This window comes from Podarcis liolepis (assembly GCF_965112155.1).
Source record: "Podarcis liolepis genome assembly, chromosome: 14".
NCBI classification, from domain to species: domain Eukaryota; kingdom Metazoa; phylum Chordata; class Lepidosauria; order Squamata; family Lacertidae; genus Podarcis; species Podarcis liolepis.
In genome coordinates this window covers 50296857-50318932 of record NC_139569.1, presented here as the reverse complement: position 1 = coordinate 50318932, position 22076 = coordinate 50296857, and the positions used below count along the sequence as shown (strand labels likewise).

The following is a 22076-nucleotide window of genomic DNA, read 5'->3' as shown; positions in this document are numbered from 1 at the left end:
CTTCATAGTTTATAGTTCAGATGTAACACTAAACTGTGGTGAATCCAAAATGGATTTGAAAGCCCACCAGCAGATTCCTTTATGGTTGCACATGGATAGCTAGAACAGCCAAGACAACACTGGCATAGTCTTATACAGTTTCACATTTCACTGAAAGGGAACTTATGGCACAGGAGTTCCCAGGGGTCTGTGCCCCACATCAGGGTGCATTTGCACTGAGTTTTGGTCCAAGGCACAGAATCATGAAGTCAGATTGGGCCTTGATCCCCTGCTCAATGCAGGAAATCCAAAGACAGACAGAGTCTGATATGTGACTCTGATACGTGACTTTCTAGCCTCTGCCTGAAGATGTTGAAGGCATCAAAATCACTGGCTCTGTCCTGCCAAAAGGTTCTCAGATAGAAAGCAAAGACCCTTATCGCAAGCTGTCATGATGCTCACCAATTTAAATAGCTTTAAAATAAAATTGAGCAAATTCATGAGGATAAGGCTAGTACTGGCTACTAGCTATGATGCCTGTTTGCTACCTCCAGGATCGGGGAAATGCAGCTCTTAATACCAGTTGCTGGATAACAACAGCACCGAAGGGCTACATCTCTCGTGTCCTGTTTGCTAACTCCTTGTGGGCATTTATTGGGGGGTATTGGGTTGTTTTTGTTTTAATTATGTATTTTTTGTTTTTATATTGTGATTTTATGTTGAAGCTACCCTGAGACCTGTGAGTATAGGGTGGTATACAAATTTAATAAATAATAATAATAACAATAAAAATAGGAAGCTTTGGACTAGACTATATAGATCTGTAGTTTGACCCAGCTTGGCTCTTCTTACATTTGTAACCTTTGAGAGCTGAACTCCAAAGGCCTCATGATAAGCGTGAGAGCAGTCCACACAGTAAAGGTCCACACTTAAATCTTTGATAACACAGCTGGGAAAAGAATTTCTCAGTGAGACACCAGGCTTTCTGGACTAGATGGACCAATGATCTAACAAAGCACAAGGCAGCTTCAGCTATAAATGTGGAATTGCCCAGGGATCTGATGGCAGGTTTTCTTCTCTTCAGGCTCCGGGAGGGTCTACTCACAAGCCATGAGGACTCTCCAGTGCCCTCTCTGGCCATTTCCAGGTTTGAATTGAATTATTTATTTATTTCCTGGTGCCACTCATATACATAGTTGCGCTTGAGTAGAATATGAGTAAGTTGGGGGGGGGGTGCTTGTATGGTTATGATTGCTGCCAAAGATCTCTGAGGAGGAGAAGATGGAAACGAGAAAGATTGCATGCTGTTATCACAGGATGGACAGCTGCATGGGTATCCCTGCAATTTTGGTACCCAAAACACTAAAAGTAAAACAAGAACAACAACACAACCCTCTTTGACTAATCCTCTGAAATCAGTACAGATATGTGCTGAATGAAATAAAACTACAAGGAACCTGGATAGCAGAGCAGCCTGTTGTTACTTTTGGGCACACCTCCATGACAACATCTTGTCTTGCTGCTCAGTGACACCACCACTCAGTATTTGCATAAGCATTATGTCATAGTGCTTCATATACATTGTCTCCAGGTGGCCTTAGGTAAGCCTCTCTCTGGCCAATCCTCTGCAGTTAAGGATTATTAGCGTAGCTTGAAGGACTTGGAACCTGCTAAAGGGCTATGCAAACATTTTATATTATTGCTATCATCACCAGGGTCTATTAGTATTAGTATTAGTATTAGTATTAGTATTAGTATTAGTATTATTTGTGAACCACCCTTCATCTGTAGATCTTGGGGTGGTTATATTATTAACAACACCCAGTTCCACATAATCCTCACACGATCTCTGACTGCTTAATTATAAAACCTCAACAGGTCTTCGGGGGGGGGGTTGACTGAGGAGAGCTGGGGGACAAGCTAAGGTAGCTGGTTGCCCAGGAGTGCTTCCTCAGAAGTTTTCCTGGAGGCTGGCCGTGATCACCTTGTCTAGCATCTGAGCAGGCCCTGAACCCATCAATGGGCCCTTTTATTGCTGCCACTGTTCCCCACATAAGAACATAAAATGAGAGGTTGCTGGATCAGGCCAATGGCCCCTCTGTTCCAGCATCCTGTTCTGATGGTGGCTGACCAGATGCCCCCCTGGGAAGCCCACAGGCAGGATTTGACCACAAGAACATTCTCTCCTTCTGTGACTTCCTGCCACTGGTGTTCAGAAGAATGTCAGAGCCATCCTGGCTACTAGCCATCGATAGACAGCCTTAGTCTCTGTGAATTTATCTAGTCCTCTTTTAAAGCCATCCAAGCTGGTGGTCACACTGCCTCCTGGGGGAGCAAGTTCCACATGCATGAAGAAGGACTTCCTTCCCTTGTACACAATGGTCCTGTTCGTGCTTTATGAAGCAAGAAAAAGGTATCTGACATAAGGCTACCAGCTCACAAACCATCTTTGGTTATGAAGCTCATTTGTTTGAAGGAAGAGAGTTAACGGGTTTCTGCCTCCCTATTTTTATTTTAAGACCACAGAAATTTGTATATTTCACTTTTGTTCTCCTTCATCTTCAGAGCAGTCATAAATAATTACATCTCCTCAAAACTCCAATGACGGCACCAAGAATAAATAAAACATCACAACCACCTAAACGTATTTCTGCATCTCCCACCGATGTATTTCAGTTTACCATTTTTAAAGTGGCTTTCCCCATTGCTTTTGGTCTGATTCTGTTGGAGCAAACCACAGAGAATCCATTCTTTCCCGGCAGCCAGAGGTCAGTGCAACACAAGAGGTATGGGGTTTTAGGAAGAGCAGGAAAGGTGGGGGGATCATAATTTTCACAAACCTATTTGCCAGGGAGACCTAAGAGGGCAAAAAGCAAATGTAGCCAAGCTTCACTCTAGCATACATTTCAACTACAGCATTTGAAATGAAATGAAATGAAATGCCAGATAGTAAAAGTGTCACAAGTCAAAACTGAAGATAACTCAACACTGACATTCACAGTAATTGCAAGAGATCAGTTGTCCCCGATCATGGCATGGCAGGCGGAAAGATCTGCACCTAAATGCACTTAGCGAGCCCAGGCAAAAGCAGCGTATCAAAGACTACATCCCGCAAAAAGCTTTTGCAGGGACCTTGACAAGTCATGCCACTGGCACCAGTATCTTTCTCCTCGCCCCATCCATAGGCACTCCATTAAAACCCAGTCCTCCCTCATTGTTTCCATTTTATCAAGCAAGCCGGGTGGCCCAATATATTTCCCATGCATTAATACAGGAGCTGGCGGAGGTGAACAAGCCAATTGAAACATAGGGGATACATGCACAAGTGATGCCCTAGTGCAGAGATTTTCACGGCTCCCTTGACCAACTGCATTCTTTCTGTGGCACCCCTGTGGGTCTCAGGAGCCCAGTTATGTCATCCCTTGCCTGCCAAGCTGGCAGCCTCTCACCCTTTTTCAAACACCTTCCCTTGTGGAGTATTCCCTCAGCCTCCTCTCGAGAGTCCTCCAGGTAGCTGCAGCAGCCACCCCTGGTCTCTGAGGCGCCTCACCTCCTGGCAGTCAGCACTCCCTGGCCAGCCCCAGAGCCACCATTCACCAGGGGAACTTGTAGTCAGGGCTGCTGCAGCAAACAGCTGTGGAAGTCTTTGGGAGGCAGGGATGCAAGAGGGCATCAGAGGGAGGGAAGGAAGGAAAGTGTGACAGAGGCCAGCGTTGCCCACAGCACCCCGGACCAGCATTCAAGGCACTCCAGAGTGCCCTGGCACACTGGTTGAAAATCACTGCCCTTGTGCATTTCCCATTCATTTCAATGGACTTGAACAAAGTTACTTCCCAGCGGATCATGGATCATGGATCAGACTTATGTGACTCTCTTTCTGTCTCCCTTAATAGCACCCCAAATCTGCAACCTCACTGTGGCAGGGCTGCACGGTGGGATCAGCTTTGCACTCCATGTTGCTTAAATAGCTCAAAGCTCAGAGGTTTCTGCAAGATTCCATTACTGAGCCACCCTGGCTGCACTAAGGCTGCAGTCCTAAATGCAGCTTCCGAGGAAGTCGATCCCTACTAATTCAGTAGGGTCTGATTCCAAGTCTGCCTCCTTGGCATTGGGACGTATTTTAGGAAGTGTTTCCAGTTATAAATAAATAAATAAATAAATAAATAAATAAATAAATACATGAAATAGGTTAGCACAAGAAGCTTCAATCCAATGTATGTTAAGTGACTTAATAACAATACCAGGAGATCTTTAAAAAAACATTATTGACCTTAATTTATAAATTAGAATTGTGTAAGAGCTTGTCTAATGACAAATCCTAGGCATGTTGTGTTTAGTGGAACTTGGTACCAGATGGATTTGCCTAGGAGTAAGTCCTACTGAACTCAATAGGTTTTACACCCAAGTAGACATGCAGAAGTTTGGGCTGCACTGCTAAAAAGAGACTATCAATTTGTTTTGTAATTTCTTGTTGCATTTGCTCTGGGATACAAGCAGGTTACACATTGAGATACATTTCTTAAACTTATGCAACAAAATAAGACTTAAAATAACTACTCTGTGCCATATTTATACTGGTTTGCATCTTGATTCCACCCTTTCCAGGAAACCAGATCCAGGGTTCTAATAATGACTGCAGTGCCTCTCTTTCGGCTGATCAAACTTCTCCTACACCCAATGACAAAAAATGTATAGGCCAAACTAGACTTTAATGGAATGTTAACAGTGTTCATTTAGTGCGTTGCTTCATAAAAAAGCAACAAATATACCAATCTGTTTTCAGAAGAATCATCATGAAAAAACACACCACAGCCCCATCATTAAGTGCCCTAGTCAGAAAGAGAAATCCAGACTGTGTATTCTTTTCAGAGAAACCACACCATGAAAATTGTGTTACTTGATAATAAGGTATATGGTGTTTCTACAAAATTCACTATCAAGATTGTCACATTATTTCAATTTAGTTATATTTTAACTATGCGAAATTGCAAAATCACTTTGTTATACTGCAGAAGAGCTAATTGAAAACATTCCACAAAAAGTTTTGCATTTCTTTCTCACACAGACAAAAATGCAAGCCTTCCGCTGGTTTCCTTGAAACCAAGGCAACTGAGGACAGACACTGACTGGGATTTTAAAAACCTCTGATTTTCCATGATCCAATCAAGGAAGGTCAATCCAGTTCTTCCTTTTAGCTCCTCTTTTAAAAATGGATATGATTCTAAAAACCGACTATTTTTGCCTGTGCAGAATTCCAGAGACTTTGCAGAAGTCCTGCCAAATGGGATAAATCACATTTTAGAGACCAGACATGAGTAACACAGCCTGATCCATGTCCCCTGTGCAACTTTAGTCAATGTTACGCTGAACCTGTGCTACAGAGGAGGGGTTGAAAGTAATCTCTTCCCATTTAAGTTTGTGGGGAGAGCATAAATTGCCTTCTTGCCTTTGAATAACAAGAGATCCTGCAGAGCCACAAAGGCTGACCTTTGACAGATGTCTTGGCTGAGCTGAATTCAGAACAATAAAATATACTAAGTGTAAAGACTCTCTCACACTGGAAACAAAATCAACACAGCAACTGACAACAACTGATAAGCTTTATAGCTGGGGAAGGGACACTGTGGAGAACACGGGGTTAGTGCGGATTATGCCTGACTATTACCAAACAGCACAGAAGACGGCATTTTGGATTAATGGTCTTTTTGACCGGCATGCAAAGGGTTTTGCTCACAGCTGTCGGTCACAATTCTCCTTAGCCTAACATCTCCTTTCCCCAGCTTAAGGTAGTTATCCTCAAACACTTTCATTCAGACCCAGTTCAGTTTCCTGCTATCATTTTCAGGTGACAAAGAGTTCCTTGCAACCCCAAAGCTTACCCACTTTCTGCCACATCCGCTGGTCCACTGAGGCTGTAGTCCTATGCCCTGTTTCCTGGGAATAAGCCCCACTGAAAACAGTGAGATTTATATCCAAGTAAACATGCACCGCAAAATAGATCATCTGGCCAGTTCTGGGTCCTATCAGTCATTTTCAAATCCAAACCCAACCTCATGGTGAGGACGTAAAATATGAGGGAAATGGAAGGTAACCACAAGCATGTAGGGCTGAGCGGAGAACTTGTTACTTTGCAGTTGGGCACATGCCTCTGGTGTCCCCCTCCATCACCGCCTCACAGAAATAGCATGTGCTTCAAAGTTTCCCCTCAATTCAATATTCTGTCTGTTCTGGGCGAGGAGAATGTTTCTGAAGCTATGCATTCCCCTCAATATTTAACAATAGGCAATGATCACATCTAAAAATCACGTTTTAAAGACTTCAAACTTGGAAGGATAAATAAGTTACAGGTCCTTCTAGCTCAAGTGCCCTCTCTTACCGTGCAGAGTCTATGCCTGGAAAGTTGGGGGGGGGGTCCATGTGGCATGTCAAGTCCAGCACTCTGCAGACTTCAGACCACAACTGGGTTAGTGGCACACAAAGACACACAAAATGAAGCAGACTCACTGCCAAGGGCAGCCCGGCCCTCTCCAGGACGGGGCACCTGCCCCGAGGTCGGCTCGAGCGGGCCAGAGGCCCCTTCCGACGTGTCCGCCAAGAGGCTTGCACCCCGAGCCAAGGGGCGTCACGTGACGACGGGGGCAACTTCGGGAGGTAGATTCCGAGCGGTCACTTTACGTAACGCCAAAGAGCCCTTTCGGATTCGCGGGCGCGGAGTTGCCTCTCCCCCGCCCCGTCCTGGCGCCCCGATCGCCCCCTCACGCCCCCCCTCCCAGCCCCCGCCCGCCCGCCCGCCCGCAGGCACCGACCCGGCAGCGGCGGGAGCCGGACCGCGCGCGGAAGCGCCTGCCTGGGCTGCCGAGAGCGCCGCTTCCCTGGCGGGTCCCGCGGAGCCGGAGAAAGCAGCGCCGCAGCCCGGGCGGGTCGGGCGCCGCCGCGCGGCTCACCTTTCATCGCGGCGATCACCAAGCACAGCATTTGGCGGCGGCGGCGGCGCTCTCGGGGCTCGCGGGGCAGCGTCCGCCTCGTCCGCAGCGCCTGCCAGCAGCCCCGACCGGCCCTCTCCGCAGCGGCAGCGGCAGCAGCAGCCTCCGCCTCCTCCGGCGCGCCTCGGCCCAGCTGAGGCGCCATGTGACCGGCCCGGCCCCCCCGCCCGCCCGCCAACGCGCTGCCGCTGGAGGTGGGGCAGGGGGACCGGCGGGGCGGACGCTGCTCCGGCCCGCCCGCCATCCCGCAGCCGGCGCCGCCGCCTCCTCCTCCTGCGGGGCCCCGATCCGCGGGGGAGGGAAGCCGCCCCTGAGCCGGCTCCCCGGCGGGCCTCCTCGGCACCAAGCGCCCGGACTTCGGGGCCACTTTCTCCCGAGGCAGCGGGCGCCGCAACGCGGGGATCCGGACTCCCCCCCGGGGAAGAGTTAGCAGTTGGGGGCCGCCTGCGAGGGGCGTCTGCGCGTGTTGCCAGACTCCTTGCAATGGAAGGGAAGGCGATTTCTCGCAGCAGTCCTTTATAATGGTTGCTTTAGACGCTTAAAAAAATAATCCTAAAACATTTTGTTAAACATTAACCTTCGTCTGATTGAGCTGCGCAGAACCCCAGCTGGAAGGCCAGTCAGCGAGGTTACTTTCGGGGAAATGGGCTTAGGGTCCTCATCAGCGTATTGGCTTACTCTTGTGTCACACAGGGTGACAACCCTGAAGTCTCAAAGCTATTTAACACACACACACAGTCAGGGGGGCGAGAAAGAGCCCTGACAGTTCCCTGACATTCAATGCACGTTTGCACTGAATGTGTATGACCCCCCCCCCCCCCAGTCCTGGACGCTGCCACTGGCCCCAGTTCAGCTTCATGACTTCTTCTGCAGGAATAAGGAAGCCAAGTGGGTTGGCCGTTGAAACTTGCTTCAGCACTGGTGACAGTCCTCCAGGCCGTATTTCTGTGTCATATATGATCTACAGTACTTGAGATTCCTGCATTGCAGGGCTTGGGCCAGGTGACCCTGAGGTGTCTTGCAAGCCTACAATTCTATGAGGGTAGGTGCCTAGTCTAGGGGGTGCAAGGTAGGCCTTGTGGCATACACAGCTCTTTCCTCCAGCAGAAGGAGGCAGTTGGAGCATAGGAAGAGCGAACCAGGGGTTCTCTACCTTCCCAGTTACCCCCTTTCCTTCAGCTTCTTGTATCATCTCCCCTGTGGAGAATTTTAGACTCTGGACAGGGACTTGGGCAAAGCTCATGGATGACACTGTGAAAAGATGTCCACAGCACGTGGTCAGCTTAGGCCACTCAGGCCTTGTTTTCAGCATCAAGGCCCAGCTCCAAAATGGGTGAGAAGGAACAACACTTGGTGAGAAAAGGTGGGACTTCCCAGCACCCGCTACAACCTTTGGAGGCCACCTGCTTCTCAGCCATCTCCTTTACCTATTCAGTGCTTTCAGGTGTTTTGATGCACTGCGCCAACTCACAAGCCCAGCTCAAGTCTGTGATAAACAAAACAGTGGACAGCCCTATGTACCAATATCCAGGGGTTTGCTAGGGGCTGGGCTGGTTGGCTTTCACCAAGGATGCAGGCCTGGGCTGGGGGCAAAAATTGCACCTCCCCCCTCCGACTTGCAGTGGCTAGGAATCTGCCTGCCCGCCATGCACTCCCCAGGCTGCTCCTCCACTGCTTTGAGCGGCCAACATCACCTTGCCAAGGGCACAGGGAGCCTAGGTATGTCTCTGTCCACATGTCCACATCAGCCCATCCATACACACCATTCACATGTGAGCAATGCAGGCACCTGGACCCCCAGTTGCTTTTGCAAATGGCTTCATGGAAGGCACACCCTTCAACACATACTCGCTGCTTCCTGGTCCCATATGCAGATGCTGTGTAGTGGGCCAGAGTCATTATCGCCAGTGTCCCAGAGCAGTGTTTTTCAACCACTGTTCCGCGGCACACTAGTGTGCCGCGAGATGTTGCCTGGTGTGCCATGGGAAAAATTGAAAAATTCGAAAGATTTAAAAATGAAGTATTTTATAATTTTTCACATTTCTGTTTACTTACTATTTCATAATAAAGTAATTATAAAATACTTTCTTTGTGTTTATTTGATTCCTATTCAAGAGAATTACTTTATATATAGGTCAATATAGGCACAGAGTTAATTTTTTTAACATTTTCTAATGGTGGTGTGCCTCGTGATTTTTTTTCATGAAACAAGTGTGCCTTTGCCCAAAAAAGGTTGAAAAACACTGTCCTAGAGCCATCCAATCAGTCAGTCCATCAGTCACAGAGGATCGGCTCCTAGGGTCACTCTGCAGATGGCACATAAGGAAAACACTAAGAAGGAGTTGTTCTACATGTGCCAAAGCTAAGCATTCAAGAACACTGAAAATGCAAGGGCTGCTTCCGTTTCAAGAGAATGTTCCTCAAGTTGTTACTTGAAAGGCAACACATGAAGATCTGCATTGATGGTTATAATGTATTCCTAATTATTATTATTGTATAACTGTAAGATTATTGAATAATTTTACAAGGCATGTGGGTGTGACTACGATGAAGGGACCTTCCACTTCTGATTCTCCCGCTATGCTGTTGGCATGTGAATAGGCCAACATGGGGTCTTGCCACACAGAGCTTGGACAGAGCGCAGTGTTGCCGGGTGAGGGGGTGTGCAGAGGGTGCCTGTCTCTTGCCCTCTGCACTTACAAACCCGAGTATTGTGTCTCTGCTGTGTTGTTACATAAAGGTAAAGGTAACGGGACCCCTGACCATTAGGTCCAGGCGTGACCGACTCTGGGGTTCTGGCGCTCATCTCGCTTTATTGGCCGAGGGAGCTGGCGTACAGCTTCCGGGTCATGTGGCCAGCATGACTAAGCCGCTTCTGGCAAACCACAGCAGCGCACGGAAATGCCGTTTACCTTCCTGCCGGAGCGGTACCTATTTATCTGCTTGCACTTTGACGTGCTTTTGAACTGCTAGTTTGGCAGGAGCAGGGACTGAGCAACAGGAGCTCACCCCGTCACGGGGATTCGAACCGCTGACCTTCCGATCGGCAAGTCCTAGGCTCTGTGGTTTAACCCACAGCGCCACCCATGTCCCCGTGTTGTTATATGGTGTTTGTCTATTATATGTTGAGTGGGAAGGAGTACATGGATGTGCCATTATGTTTGTGGCATGTATATCTAAGAGCGGATAAGCGCAGGCCCGTCTGTTTCCCGTAGCTGCATATGAATGGCCCACAGCATCTGGAACCAGCCCTACTTGTACTTGCAAGCTGTTTAAGAAGAAGAGTGTCTCTGAGAATGGCACTCCTGCAAGCGCAGCTCTTGCATCTGGGAATAGGAAGCAGGGCCTCCATGCTGAAGGGCATGTCTTCCACAAAGGAACGGCAAGCCTTTTGCAGAATCCATTTTTTCTCTCGTATTTGGTTATTGTGTTTAGTTGCATTTTGCTGGCCTTGTGGGAGACGAAAGCAATAATTATTACATTTAAACTGAATGAACTGCAGATGTTCTGGTCTCGGAAACTGTATTTTACTTTTGGCAAGTGCTTACATAATGGAGAAAGAATGAAAAGAAGGAGGGGAAAAGAAAAGGAGCAAAAAGCTCCCTGTCTGGTTACCTTGTGAGCTCCCCCCCCCCCCGGGAAAATCCACATTTTTCTTCTCTTAAATATGAAGGAGACAACAGAGCAAAGGTTTAAAGGCATTTCTTGGGACGACAGATGTGCGCAGGAGTTTACCAGTTCTGCTAAGGGGAGTGGATTATATGGATTATAGATATCTATTTATTTTGGAAAGTTGTTTGACTGTCTTTCTGCTTGTTATTGATACATTTGGACACCTCTTAAGATATCGCTACCACATCTGTCATGATGGTTTCTGACAGTGAGGAAGAGATTATGATATGCAAATGTTATGCAATTCAAATAAGTCAAAATCAGTGACATTTGGATAGGTTTAGTATGCCATCTTGATTCAAAGTGTCATCCAACTGTAGCTAAACATAGATGAAAACTTGCTTCTTGATCTCAGGAGCCACTATGCCAAATGACAACATCTTAAGAAGTTCCCAATCAGTGTTGTTTTGACCAGTTTGGTCTGCTAGCTTGATTCAATGGCATCCAATGGTATCCAAACATATATAGCAAAATAATATTAAAATGAGCTTAAGATATTACTGTTCTTTGCATTATTTATTGTAAGGACTAAGTGCACCATTAAAAAAGAAAAGATGACCAACTGAAAAACAAGAAAGTGTATAATCTGAAGCTCTGACTGAAGCATATTGGGCAGGACTCTAGAAGTTTGCCTAGTAGGAATCTAGCTGTGTTTTATCTCTTCTGTGATGTTTCCTTTCCCTTCTCTTTAATTGGTTTGAAGTGTTGTGTGGTTAAGAGGTGAGAGACTGAGGTGAGCAGGTCAAATCTGGGGGGATCCCACTCTCTGCGGAGGTGGCTTTCCTCCTATTTTAATTCTTCAGAGATGCATCCAAATCAAAAAGCTATTAATATCTGCCTGAGGGTGAGGGGAATGTATTAGGAAGACCTTTATCTTCTGCTTAACCTTGCTCTGGTAATGGGAAGTGAGAGACTCTCACAAGATGAACCAGCAGAGCACCAGAATGAATGATCAACTGCCTTGGTTTTTATGTGGCTCAGTGACACTATCAGCCCACGAAAAACCAATATATATTTTAAAGCAAAACCACGAAGAGGCAGCCATAAGAAAGGAAGGGCTGCATGTCAAAGACAAAGACCTATATATGAAAACATGCTGCTTATAGATATTGCTTTTTCTGCAGTGCCAAGCAGTGCCATTTTTCTAGAAGGAGAGTTTGCTGGAACTCACCATGAACGCCTCTCTTGTTTTCCTGTCAGGCAGCAGAAGTGTTCAGGAAGGGACTTCTGCCCTGTATCTTGAGAGCATTTCATTATTTTCTTTATTTCATAAAATGTATGAAATGCCCCCCAGATGTTGCACTACCAGCTCCCATGATTGCCTCCCTTGTTTTCTTCCAATGACAATGCCACTTTTACCCGAGAGGTGCCAGAACTGAGCTCCAGTGCGTTCCAGATTAAAAAAGCCCTGGTGCTAAGTAATGATCGTTACATATTTCCATAAGCGCTATATTCTGATATGTAGCAATCCCCCTACCTCCAACTCACCCCACATCATTCCAATGGTCTCTTTCGTTTTCCAGGCCTGCATTTATTCCTTTAAGGAGTCATCCATACCTCCCTTTGTGCCACATTTCCAGGCACATATCTGTGCTTAAAAGCACTGTGTCCAATACCTTTTTTTTTCTTTTTTCTTTTTTTGCCCTGAAGATCCCCCCACAAAAACCTGCTCTTTACTGCTGAATCGGAGCAAATGGCAACCCATGGAAAACACAAATTGCCATTTGTTCCGATTCAGCTTTAAAGATTGCAGGGTGAAAGGTAAGTGTGGGTGAGCCCTAAATCAGGGATGGGGAACCTGGTGACCCTCCCAATGTTGGGCTATAACTCTCACTGTCCCTGACCATTGGTTGTGCTGCCTGGGTCAGTTCAGAGTTGTAGTCCAAGAATATCCAGAGAACCCCAGTCGAAAGCTGATCTAAGCATCTGTAAGATACCATGCAGTGTACAAGGAAGCCCAACAGGGGCAGTGAGTGGTCTGTGTTTGCTTTAGTGGGTTATAAAATTCCACCCTGGAAAATGGATTAGATTATCATCAGTCCAGGACTGCAGAAATAATATGAAGGGTCAATTTGCAGTTAAAAGGGTTGGGGGGGGCATGGTGTATGTGGACACGATGCCTAACGTCTCCACCACTATGAGCCTATGGTTGCTTTGCAATAGCTCAGCAATGCAGTGCCCTTACATTCAGACACACCAAGACAACGAACTTTAGATTCAGAAGGGGTGTATGGGGGAGAGAGAGAGAGAGAGACTGGCTTCATGTATTTTAATGCAGGGTTAGCTCACCCTCCGCATATCCTTATGACATGGCAAGGCATGTCAGGCCATTGGTTTGAGCGGTGTCACAGCCCATTAAGTCTTCTCTGAATTGTCAGATGTTTAACCTTAAGGTACATAGCCTTGAATTATTATTGATCAGTGTTTGTTTCCAGCCCGGATGAAGAAAATGGTAATCAGGGATGACATCTGATGCAGTGGGCTGTTTGTGGCAGTCAGTCTCCGATAGATGCAAATGCATACACACCCCAGAGGTACAGTATATCTAAAGAAGATACTGCCACCAGCATTTTAAGTGGACAATATGGTGCCTGCTCTTGACCATTAGAGCTTTATAGCTCCCACCTCACCCACAAAGCAGGACCCAGAGTTTTTTTGCTTGCTTTTTAAACAAGCAAGAAAACAAACAAACATCCCTTAGGGAGGAATGCAATGTTGCCTTGGCTTTGAGTTCCTGCGAGGGTCAACTGATTAGCCATCCATTGTTGAACATTCCATGGTGCTTAGGACGCCACTGTGCAGATGGCAGATTATCCTTTCTGCCACAGTATTGTATCCAGGGCTTTTTTTTTAGCCAGAATACATTGGAAAACAGTTCCGGCACCTTTCCCCACACCATGCCTCTGGCTCACGAGAAGACTCTACCCGGAGCGCAAAGACGACATCCTCTATGGGCTCTGGAGAGGGTCTTTTCACGACCCAAAGGCACAGAAGGGCTTTAAAGAGGCTGTTCAGCCACCCAGGCTAAGAGATGACTTGTGGGAAGAAACCTTCCTGTGTGTCAACTCTGCAAGCTGCCCTGCCTCTCCAACTTGTGCATGCAAGCAGGAGGGACAGGGCAGCTTGCAGAGCAGATGTGCAGGGAAGAAGCTTCTCCACACATTAGCTCTGCGTGTCCACAGAGCAGCCCTCCCTCTTCCACTGGCAAGGAAGCAGGAGGGGCATGGTAGCATTCCTGCACCTGTGTTATAGGGAAAAAAGCACCGATTGTATCATTTGTTAGCAGCAGCTGGAGCAAGCTTCCAGTGTAGCAAAGATTCTCCAACTGGCCACCAGCTAGAGCTGCAGGCGTCCCCAAAGAGGAGCACAAGGAGGCCTCAGGGGCCAACAGCATTCAGTTCAGGGAAACGCAGGAGGCAGTTCTCCTGGATTCAGCTAGCTGAGAAGACTGGTGCTGATAAAATTAGGGGCAGGAGTGCAGTGATATCAGGGTCTTGAGGATGTCCACTAGTTCTGGGGAAAGCAGTTCCCAGATTAACACAAAAATGTATTTAGCAAGCCCTGAAATGTACTGAAAAATGCTACCTGTGTATTATTATTTATTGTCTGCCCTTCACCAGCAGGTCCCAGGGTGGGTTACAACAATTTGAATTGCAATACAGGGACTAGACTAGATGACTCTATGGGGTACCTTCCAACTCTACAATTCTATAATTTCCGATGCTATAATTTCCAATGCAATAATTTATAATGTTGTAATTGTAATTTAGGGACGCGGGTGGCGCTGTGGGTTAAACCACAGACCCTAGGACTTGCTGATCAGAAGGTCGGCAGTTTGAATCCCCGTGATGGGGTGAGCTCCCGTTGCTTGGTCCCAGCTCCTGCCAACCTAGCAGTTTGAAAGCACATCAAAGTGCAAGTAGATAAATAGGTACTGCTCCGGCGGAAGGTAAACGGCGTTTCCGTGTGCTGCTCTGGTTCGCCAGAAGCGGCTTAGTCATGCTGGCCACATGACCCGGAAGCTGTATGCCTGCTCCCTCGGCCAATAAAGCGAGATGAGTGCCGCAACCCCAGAGTCGGCCACGACTGGACCTAATGGTCAGGGGCCCCTTTACCTTTACCTAAAGCTCTTCTAAAGTACAATTGGAGGAGTTCAGCTGTATTGGTTCTGAGAAATACAGAGAAAATACGGAAACAGTTCTTTCCTCTGTAGGAATGTGGACAAGCAAAATAATCAATTTTTGTGTGTGTGCATGTGTTATGAAATACTTTTTAAAATAACTATTGACATTTCTATCCGGTCATGCCACACATCAATAATGGATTTCCCTCTCACACGCAAAGTGGCAGCTTTTACGGGGCAGCGTTTGCCCAAGTGGACATTGTCTGACCAGCAGCAGATTCCTCACTCCTGCTGAGCATACATATGCTTTACTGAAAATAAATATTCAGAAAAGGCTGAAAAGAGTTTCTAATATTTGGCATTTCTCCAAGCTCACTTTTAACACCCAGATAATTTATTTATTTATTGCATTTGTAGTCCCCCCTTTTCTCCACGGAGCTAAAGGTGGTGGCATAGGTGGTTCTTCTCATTTGACCCCCACAATAAACCTGTGGGGAAAGTTAGGCAGGGAGGCAGGACTGGTCCAAGGTCACACACAGTGAGCTTTATCCAAGTGGGGATTCCTAGGAACACAAGAAACTGCCTTATACTGAAGCAGAGCATTGATCCATCTAGCTAAAGATTGTCCACACTGATTGGCAGCAGCTCCCCAGAGATGCAGTCTTTGCCAGCACTACCCGGATGTGTCATTGGGGATTGAACCTGGGACCTGCTCTGCTGAGCTATGGCCCTTCCCCAATTAATACTGCTAATAATATTAATAATCGTTTAAAGGCCCATTGGGTTTGACAAAAGTTAGGGAGGAAGGAGCTTTCCTGATTCCTTGGTGCTCACACACATCCCAGCTATGACTGACCATCCACCTATCAACTAAGGACCTCTCTAGGATCTGCGTCAGACGGCCTTTCCCTTCACCCTGCTTCCTGATCCTTCCAACCAGACATGCCAGGAATCAAACCTGGGGTTTTCAGTGTGCTGAGGAGGCACCACTGAGCTGGGGTGTCCCACCCCAAAGCATACACCATAGTGATGCCATCATGACAAGTGGTTACAACGTCCAAGAAAGTTTTGGCTGTATTTTTCTGACACTGTTTTTTTTGACGCTGAGCTCTTGCGTATTTTTTGCCAACTGAATTGTCTTTGTGTTTTACTGTTGCAAATCTCCCAGAGGACTTGGGCCAATGGGCAATTTAGAGATGGAATGAATGAACGGATAGGCAGCCAGCAATAAAAGCTGGTCAAAGGGGCTGATACCATCATGTGAGATGCTCAGTGCCCAGAGGGGGCATCCTGGCTTCCTCAAGAAAACAGCTGCCTTAAAATTTGGATTAAAATTTCTTGATGCCAGCACACCCCAACCCAGTGCCCTCCAGATGCATTGATCTTCAGCTCCCATTAGGCCTAGCTAACATGACCAAGGGTCAGAGATGATGCAAATGGTAGCCCAAAACATCTGGAACAGCTCCAGGTTAGGGAAGGCGGCCCTAGGCCATAGAAGCTGCTTCAGCACAACACAAAAACTAGGTAAGATTAAGGAGTGTGGATGTGAAAGAGACCTTAATCACTTCTTCTTGCTTGATTAGAATATTTTTTGTTTAAAATAAATGTGGCTGGAAACTCATTAGCATCCCCATTCTATTACTGGCAAGAATCCTTCAAGGATGTGTCATGCAGACACTTCGTTCTTGATTATTTCAGCTCAGCCCCAAATCACTGTTGACAGGGCTACTCAAAGGCTTGTCAGGGAATAGAGAAACATTATGACATTCTTTCTCCACATCACCTTCCATGCCATGAAATATAAGGGTCAGGTCACAATGGATAAGGAGCCATGGGAGATGCTCCCGTATAATGAAGAGGTTATCTTGAGCAGATATGCTCTGCGGGGATTGGGCTGAAGGCTGCCCACCTCTCTCTCTTGCCCCCCAACCCCTTCACCAGCACCACTGGGGTGGGGAGGCGACTTAGCAAAGCATGAACTTGGATTCACAACTCAGAAGCCCTGCTGGCAACTGGCATCAAAGGAACTGAGAGCATCTGGAAAGGGGAACACTTTGGTTTTTATGGGCTTGGGGACCAATCAGCTGCTCATGGTCACCTGATCATAGCTCCAGTGAACTGGTCCAGGATCTACTACCACTGCATAGTTGCTGAAGCCAAGCATGCAAAGACTGGATGGGTAAACTGGGATGGTAGATGAGTGGACGCCTCATGTAAGAAAGGAAAATAAGTGTCGTATTCCATTGTGCATTCCTCAGCGGGTGGCGCTGTGGGTAAAACCTCAGCGCCTAGGACTTGCCGATCGTCAGGTCGGCGGTTTGAATCCCAGTGGCGGGGTGCGCTCCCGTTGCTCGGTCCCAGCGCCTGCCAACCTAGCAGTTCGAAAGCGCCCCCGGGTGCAAGTAGATAAATAGGGACCGCTTACTAGCGGGAAGGTAAACGGCGTTTCCGTGTGCTGTGCTGGCTCGCCAGATGCAGCTTGTCACGCTGGCCACGTGACCCGGAAGTGTCTCCAGACAGTGCTGGCCCCTGGCTTCTTAAGTGAGATGGGCGCACAACCCTAGAGTCGGACACGACTGGCCCGTACGGGCAGGGGTACCTTTACCTTTACCATTGTGCATTAAATTTATTACCTATTAGGTATCTGCTGAAGTCCATCCTGCTTTCTTGACCTTTTCATAGCTTATTTTGGGTGGTTATCCTCCCTCCTTACTCTACCAATACAACTGAAATACAGCTGAGAAGATGAGACCTTTGCAAAACCAATAAAATCATCACTATGCAGCAAAATCCTTTGCCAAACAATTAAAGTTTTTATTTGGTTTTTTATTGTTTTATCTGTTCTTGTGGCTTTCTGTCCCCCTCTAATATTTTAATTCTTCTTATTGTGACTTGCTCTGAGGCCCTCTATATGACGAGAGGGAAATAAATAAATGGTTAATTGATATTTTCTTGAATGTATAGTAAGTAACACAAAGGCTGCAACTCTTTAGTTAGGAGTATACCTAATTAAAATCAACATGAACTACTTCTGAGCAGACATGGATAGAATTGTGCCATCAGCAACTTTCTGGACCTCCCACCCTGTTCCCTCGCTGTACATGAGTGGGTGTGAAGGAATGCGCCAGCCTAGGCCCCACCTCCTCCCAGTCCCACTTCCTGGTTGCCATGAGGCCTAAGGAGGGGTCATGCGGCAGGTGGAGGGACCCCGAGGAGGAGTGGGAGGAGCTTGGATAAATAGATATGGAGGACCCTGGGTAGCGTTCCCAGCAAGGTGAGAGTTGCAGATTCTGAACCCCAAGAGGTGTTTGATCCCAGTGAAGGTCGTAGGGGCTTAGGGGATGGTGATCCACCCTCTGAAGAAGACCCACCCTCTCAGAGGCGCTTCCTGTCACCTCCCTTCCAGAACTGCTCCCCAGAAAGCAAATGGACCTGCAACCCACATTAGATTCTGTCCTCGCACAGTTAACTCTGCAGGCAGAGAATTTGTGCAGCTTCAGTCACCTATGGGGCAAAAAGCTCCTTCGTTTGCTCTTGGTTTTTGATATGCATAGGTATAGTCTGAGCAGCAGAAAAGACAAAGGGTTGAGGAAGACATTTGTGGACAGAGTTCATGACATTGAATAATTCCTGGGAATCTGGATGTGTTACATAACCAAATGAGGTGGCTGATGAGCCTCCCTGAAGGGCGTGTGTCTGCCCTCCAAAGTCACTCTCCAATTAAGTGGGTGGGGCTGTGTTATTAAGATTGACGTCCACCATCCAAACAATAAATATGCCTGCCTCATGCTGTTTAGGATTGATGATTAGGGTGGCCAAAGGCTAAACACTACCTTCAAGAGGAATGATGCATTTGCAAATCATGATATCATAAGCTACAAGGAAGGGGACAGGAAGAAGGTCCCTAGTTCTCCTTGGCATCTCCTCTGGGAACCCACCTGCACATCCAACAGCTCTTGTGCTGCTCCCTGAGACAGAACCTGTCCATCTGAGATTTCAGTAAACCCTCCAGGCATTCTCTTTGTCAATGAAGAACTTCCATTCCCATTGAAAATGCTAATATGCTGGAGGACTAGTACCATGATTTGCAAGTAACGTTCCCTTCCCCAGCCTACAAGGCCCTCAAAAAAAGGGGGGGATTTTAGTGACTCAGTATGTGGTTTGTGCTTACCTACTATTACTTCCTTTGTTTAGCATGAGTGGTTCTCAATTGGGGGGGGGCAACTACTCCCTTGGTTCCATAAACTCATGCTCAGTGCCCCCATCCTACTCTATTAAATGCATTATTCAGAATAGGGGTTTGCATGATACACTAAGGAAGATAAGGGCACAATAAAATTGGAAACAGTGACAATTGTAACATGGATTCAAAATCCAATTAAAACTATTTAGTTTAATCAATTCATCAGAATTGATTGACTTGATCCAGTGATACCAGCTTTTCAAAGTCTGAAAATCATTTACCTCCAGCACCCCCCAGTCACCCCTTTACCTCTTAGCGCACCCCCCTAGGTAATCCCACAGCACCCCAGGGGGTGGTACCACCTGCTTTAAACTCTGATTTATACCCTGATTTTCCTACAAAGAAGCTTGAGGTGGCAAAAATTCTTCTCCTCCTGCCCATTTTACCCTCACAACAACCCTGTGAAGGAGGCTGGACTGAGGCAGAGAGGAACTGGAAAACCCAGAACAGAACCCTGATGAATTCCTCCAGAACTCATTGCCGTCTGCTTATTCATGTTAAACTTCACAAAGATAGACGTCCCTGTAGCTCTCATGCCCACACCTAAGTGATGCCCAGTTTCAAGAGGAGCAGAGCTGGAGAAAACAGGTTGTCCCATCTGGTTCAAGAAAACGCCCATTATGTCAGGTCTTAGGAGGAACATTTCAAAGAGTCATACATACACCATCTATGCAAACTTTTATTGCTGCATCACCTCCCTTTAAATCCATAGGCCTGGTTTGCTTTCACATACCCACACTATTAGCAGAAGGGTAACAAAGAACCTCCATTCAGTTTCGGTACCTTTTTGCACCGTTCTTCCAAGGAGCTCAGAGTGATGGCTGATGGGACAGGGCAGGGTAAGGGGAGGAGGCAGAGATGGTCTCTGGCCAGGAAGAGAAGTTCTTCTAGCTCAGGGATGGGTAACCTTAGTCCCAGGGTCCAATGCGGCCCTTGAGACCAGGTCACACACCCGCCTGGAGTCACACATCTCTCCAGCTCTGTTTTGCACGCTCCTTGGGTGAGTGCAGAGAGAGATGGGTGAGCCACCCCCACCCCTGCCCCAGGACAGGCAGACTTAATTTGCTATACTGAAATCTATTGCTTCCATTTGCTTCCTATTTGTGGTCCACTTCCATGTGATGTATAACCTTGTGGCTTGTGTGAAGGCTGCCCTGGGAAATTTCCTTGCCCGCTCCCCAGCTTCCTCCCACCCTGAAAGCTAATTATCTTTGCCTGGCTCCACCCATTACACCTCTTTTATTTGATGTTGCCATGGCAGCCATTCACAGCACTGAAGAGGCAGGCAGGACTTCAGCTCAAGTTTTAAAATGTGCACTGAGAAGTGACTTGGCTCTTTGGCCCATAAGGGGAACGTTAAGGAAGCCTTTGGATCTTCAGCATTCTCATGGGCAACTGGGGCACCGGCTGAACTCAGTTGATAGTTTAAGATTGCCTTGTTTTGATCAGTTCATTGCAGTTTTTATCACTAGCCATAAGAAGAATTATAGCACCACACAGTGATGGGGGGAGGGGGAAGGCTGCAGCATCCCTCTGCCTGCTTGCTCAAGAGATCTGCCTTACACCACACTAGGGCCTCGCAAGTCGAATTGGCTCAAGCAAGTGAGCCATGCCGCAAGGGAATCATAGTTGGAAGGGACCCCAAGGGTCATCTAGTCCAACCCCCTGCAATGCCGGAGTCTCAGCTAAAGAATCCATGACAGGCAAACAAAAACAAAAACCCGAAGCACTTGCTCACCTTTGTCCCATTGAAATCAATGGGGCTCCAATGTGCTTGGCTTTGATTGGAGCGTGCCCATACATAACTCCAGGAAAATCAAGGCCACCTGCAACTGTCACCTGTTTCATAGGCAGGGAGAAAATGAGGCAGAAATGCATTCAGTGGGGAATTTGCTCCTCTAAGAAACCCCAAACCAATGAAGAATATAGACTGTCATGGATACTTTCAGCTGTTGAATCACTTGGGGGCAGATCTTGCAGGAAAAGTAATGCATTCGACGATGCCCTGTACCATTATCATTACTGCAAGCGACAGCCTTTTATTATTGGATTTTGCAGAGGCTGTCACCAAATACCACGAAGCAGCGGCCCTTTCAGAGGGTGCTGCCTGCAAACCACAATGCACCATGACAGTTGCCGGGTCAGGGTGAGGTGGGGGCAGGGAGACCCTCTCTCAAATGCCAGTTTAAAATGAATGTTGCCCAGTGCCAGAGCTGCCGCTGCCCACCAACACAGCACTGGGAAGAGATTTTTTAAGCTGCTGAAATACATTTACAAATCAGTGACACACAGAGAGAAGAGGTGGATGCTGTCAAAACAGTTTGTTTACAGCCCAAGAGAGAACAAAACGAAGCAGGAAGCTCTGCAACACACTTTAAAACACACACAAATGCACACACACCCTTTTTGACGCACACATTTTTGAAAAATGTGGTTTCCTTTTGGCGCTAGAAAGAAGCTGTGACTCTGCCGACAGCAGAAAAGAGGGATTATATATTATTTAAATAAAAAATGCTTCCACGGCTCAGGGAGGATTACAAACAAATTTTAAAATCAACGTAATTATACCTCAACACCCCCCGATAATGAATGTGAATGTGGGGAAGTAAAGTGACATTCCCTGGCAAAAGCCCGCCCCGCCCTTGTGACTGTGTTTTAACTGGCAACCAGCACCACAGGGTTAGGTGCTTTCTGAAGTATGCAGTTCCCCAGCCACTGAGGGCTTTAAAAGGAACAAGAAAGAAAGAAAGAAAGAAAGAAAGAAAGAAAGAAAGAAAGAAAGAAAGAAAGAAAGAAAGAAAGAAAGAAAGACATATTGGATTTGGCCCAAAACCCACCAGAAAATAAATGGGCATGCTTCACAGACTATTGGAATGGGCAGTGTGGAAATATAAGGCTCAGTAGAAATTTGATTGCGTAAGCTTAGAAAATTGCAACTTTGATAACTTGTTATTCCATGCATGGAGTAGTTCTGCATTGAATAGAAATGGCCAGGAGGAACCTGCCTGCCAGCAGCTGCAACCACCTTCCCAGCAGTCCAAGACCAAATGACACCCCCCCACACACACACTTGTTA

At 47.0% G+C, this 22076-nt stretch overlaps 1 protein-coding gene across 6 annotated transcripts in view; it reads right to left on the bottom strand.

The window, feature by feature from the left end:
- RORA (RAR related orphan receptor A) overlaps positions 1 to 22076 on the bottom strand; it is a gene marked incomplete at its 5' end in the record, with an annotated part of 361111 nt that overhangs the window by 80580 nt on the left and 258455 nt on the right. Inside the window, one exon of one of the 6 annotated variants that reach the window (XR_014519226.1) lies at positions 6924 to 7129. The exons of 4 other annotated variants lie outside the window; for them this stretch is intronic. Coding sequence is in view for 1 of the 2 variants with exons in the window: in XM_083475829.1 (XP_083331955.1) it covers positions 6924 to 7107 (184 nt within the window). Of the gene's footprint in view, positions 1 to 6923; positions 7130 to 22076 lie in introns of those variants that run through there. One more of the 6 variants, XM_083475829.1, reaches the window with a different exon arrangement.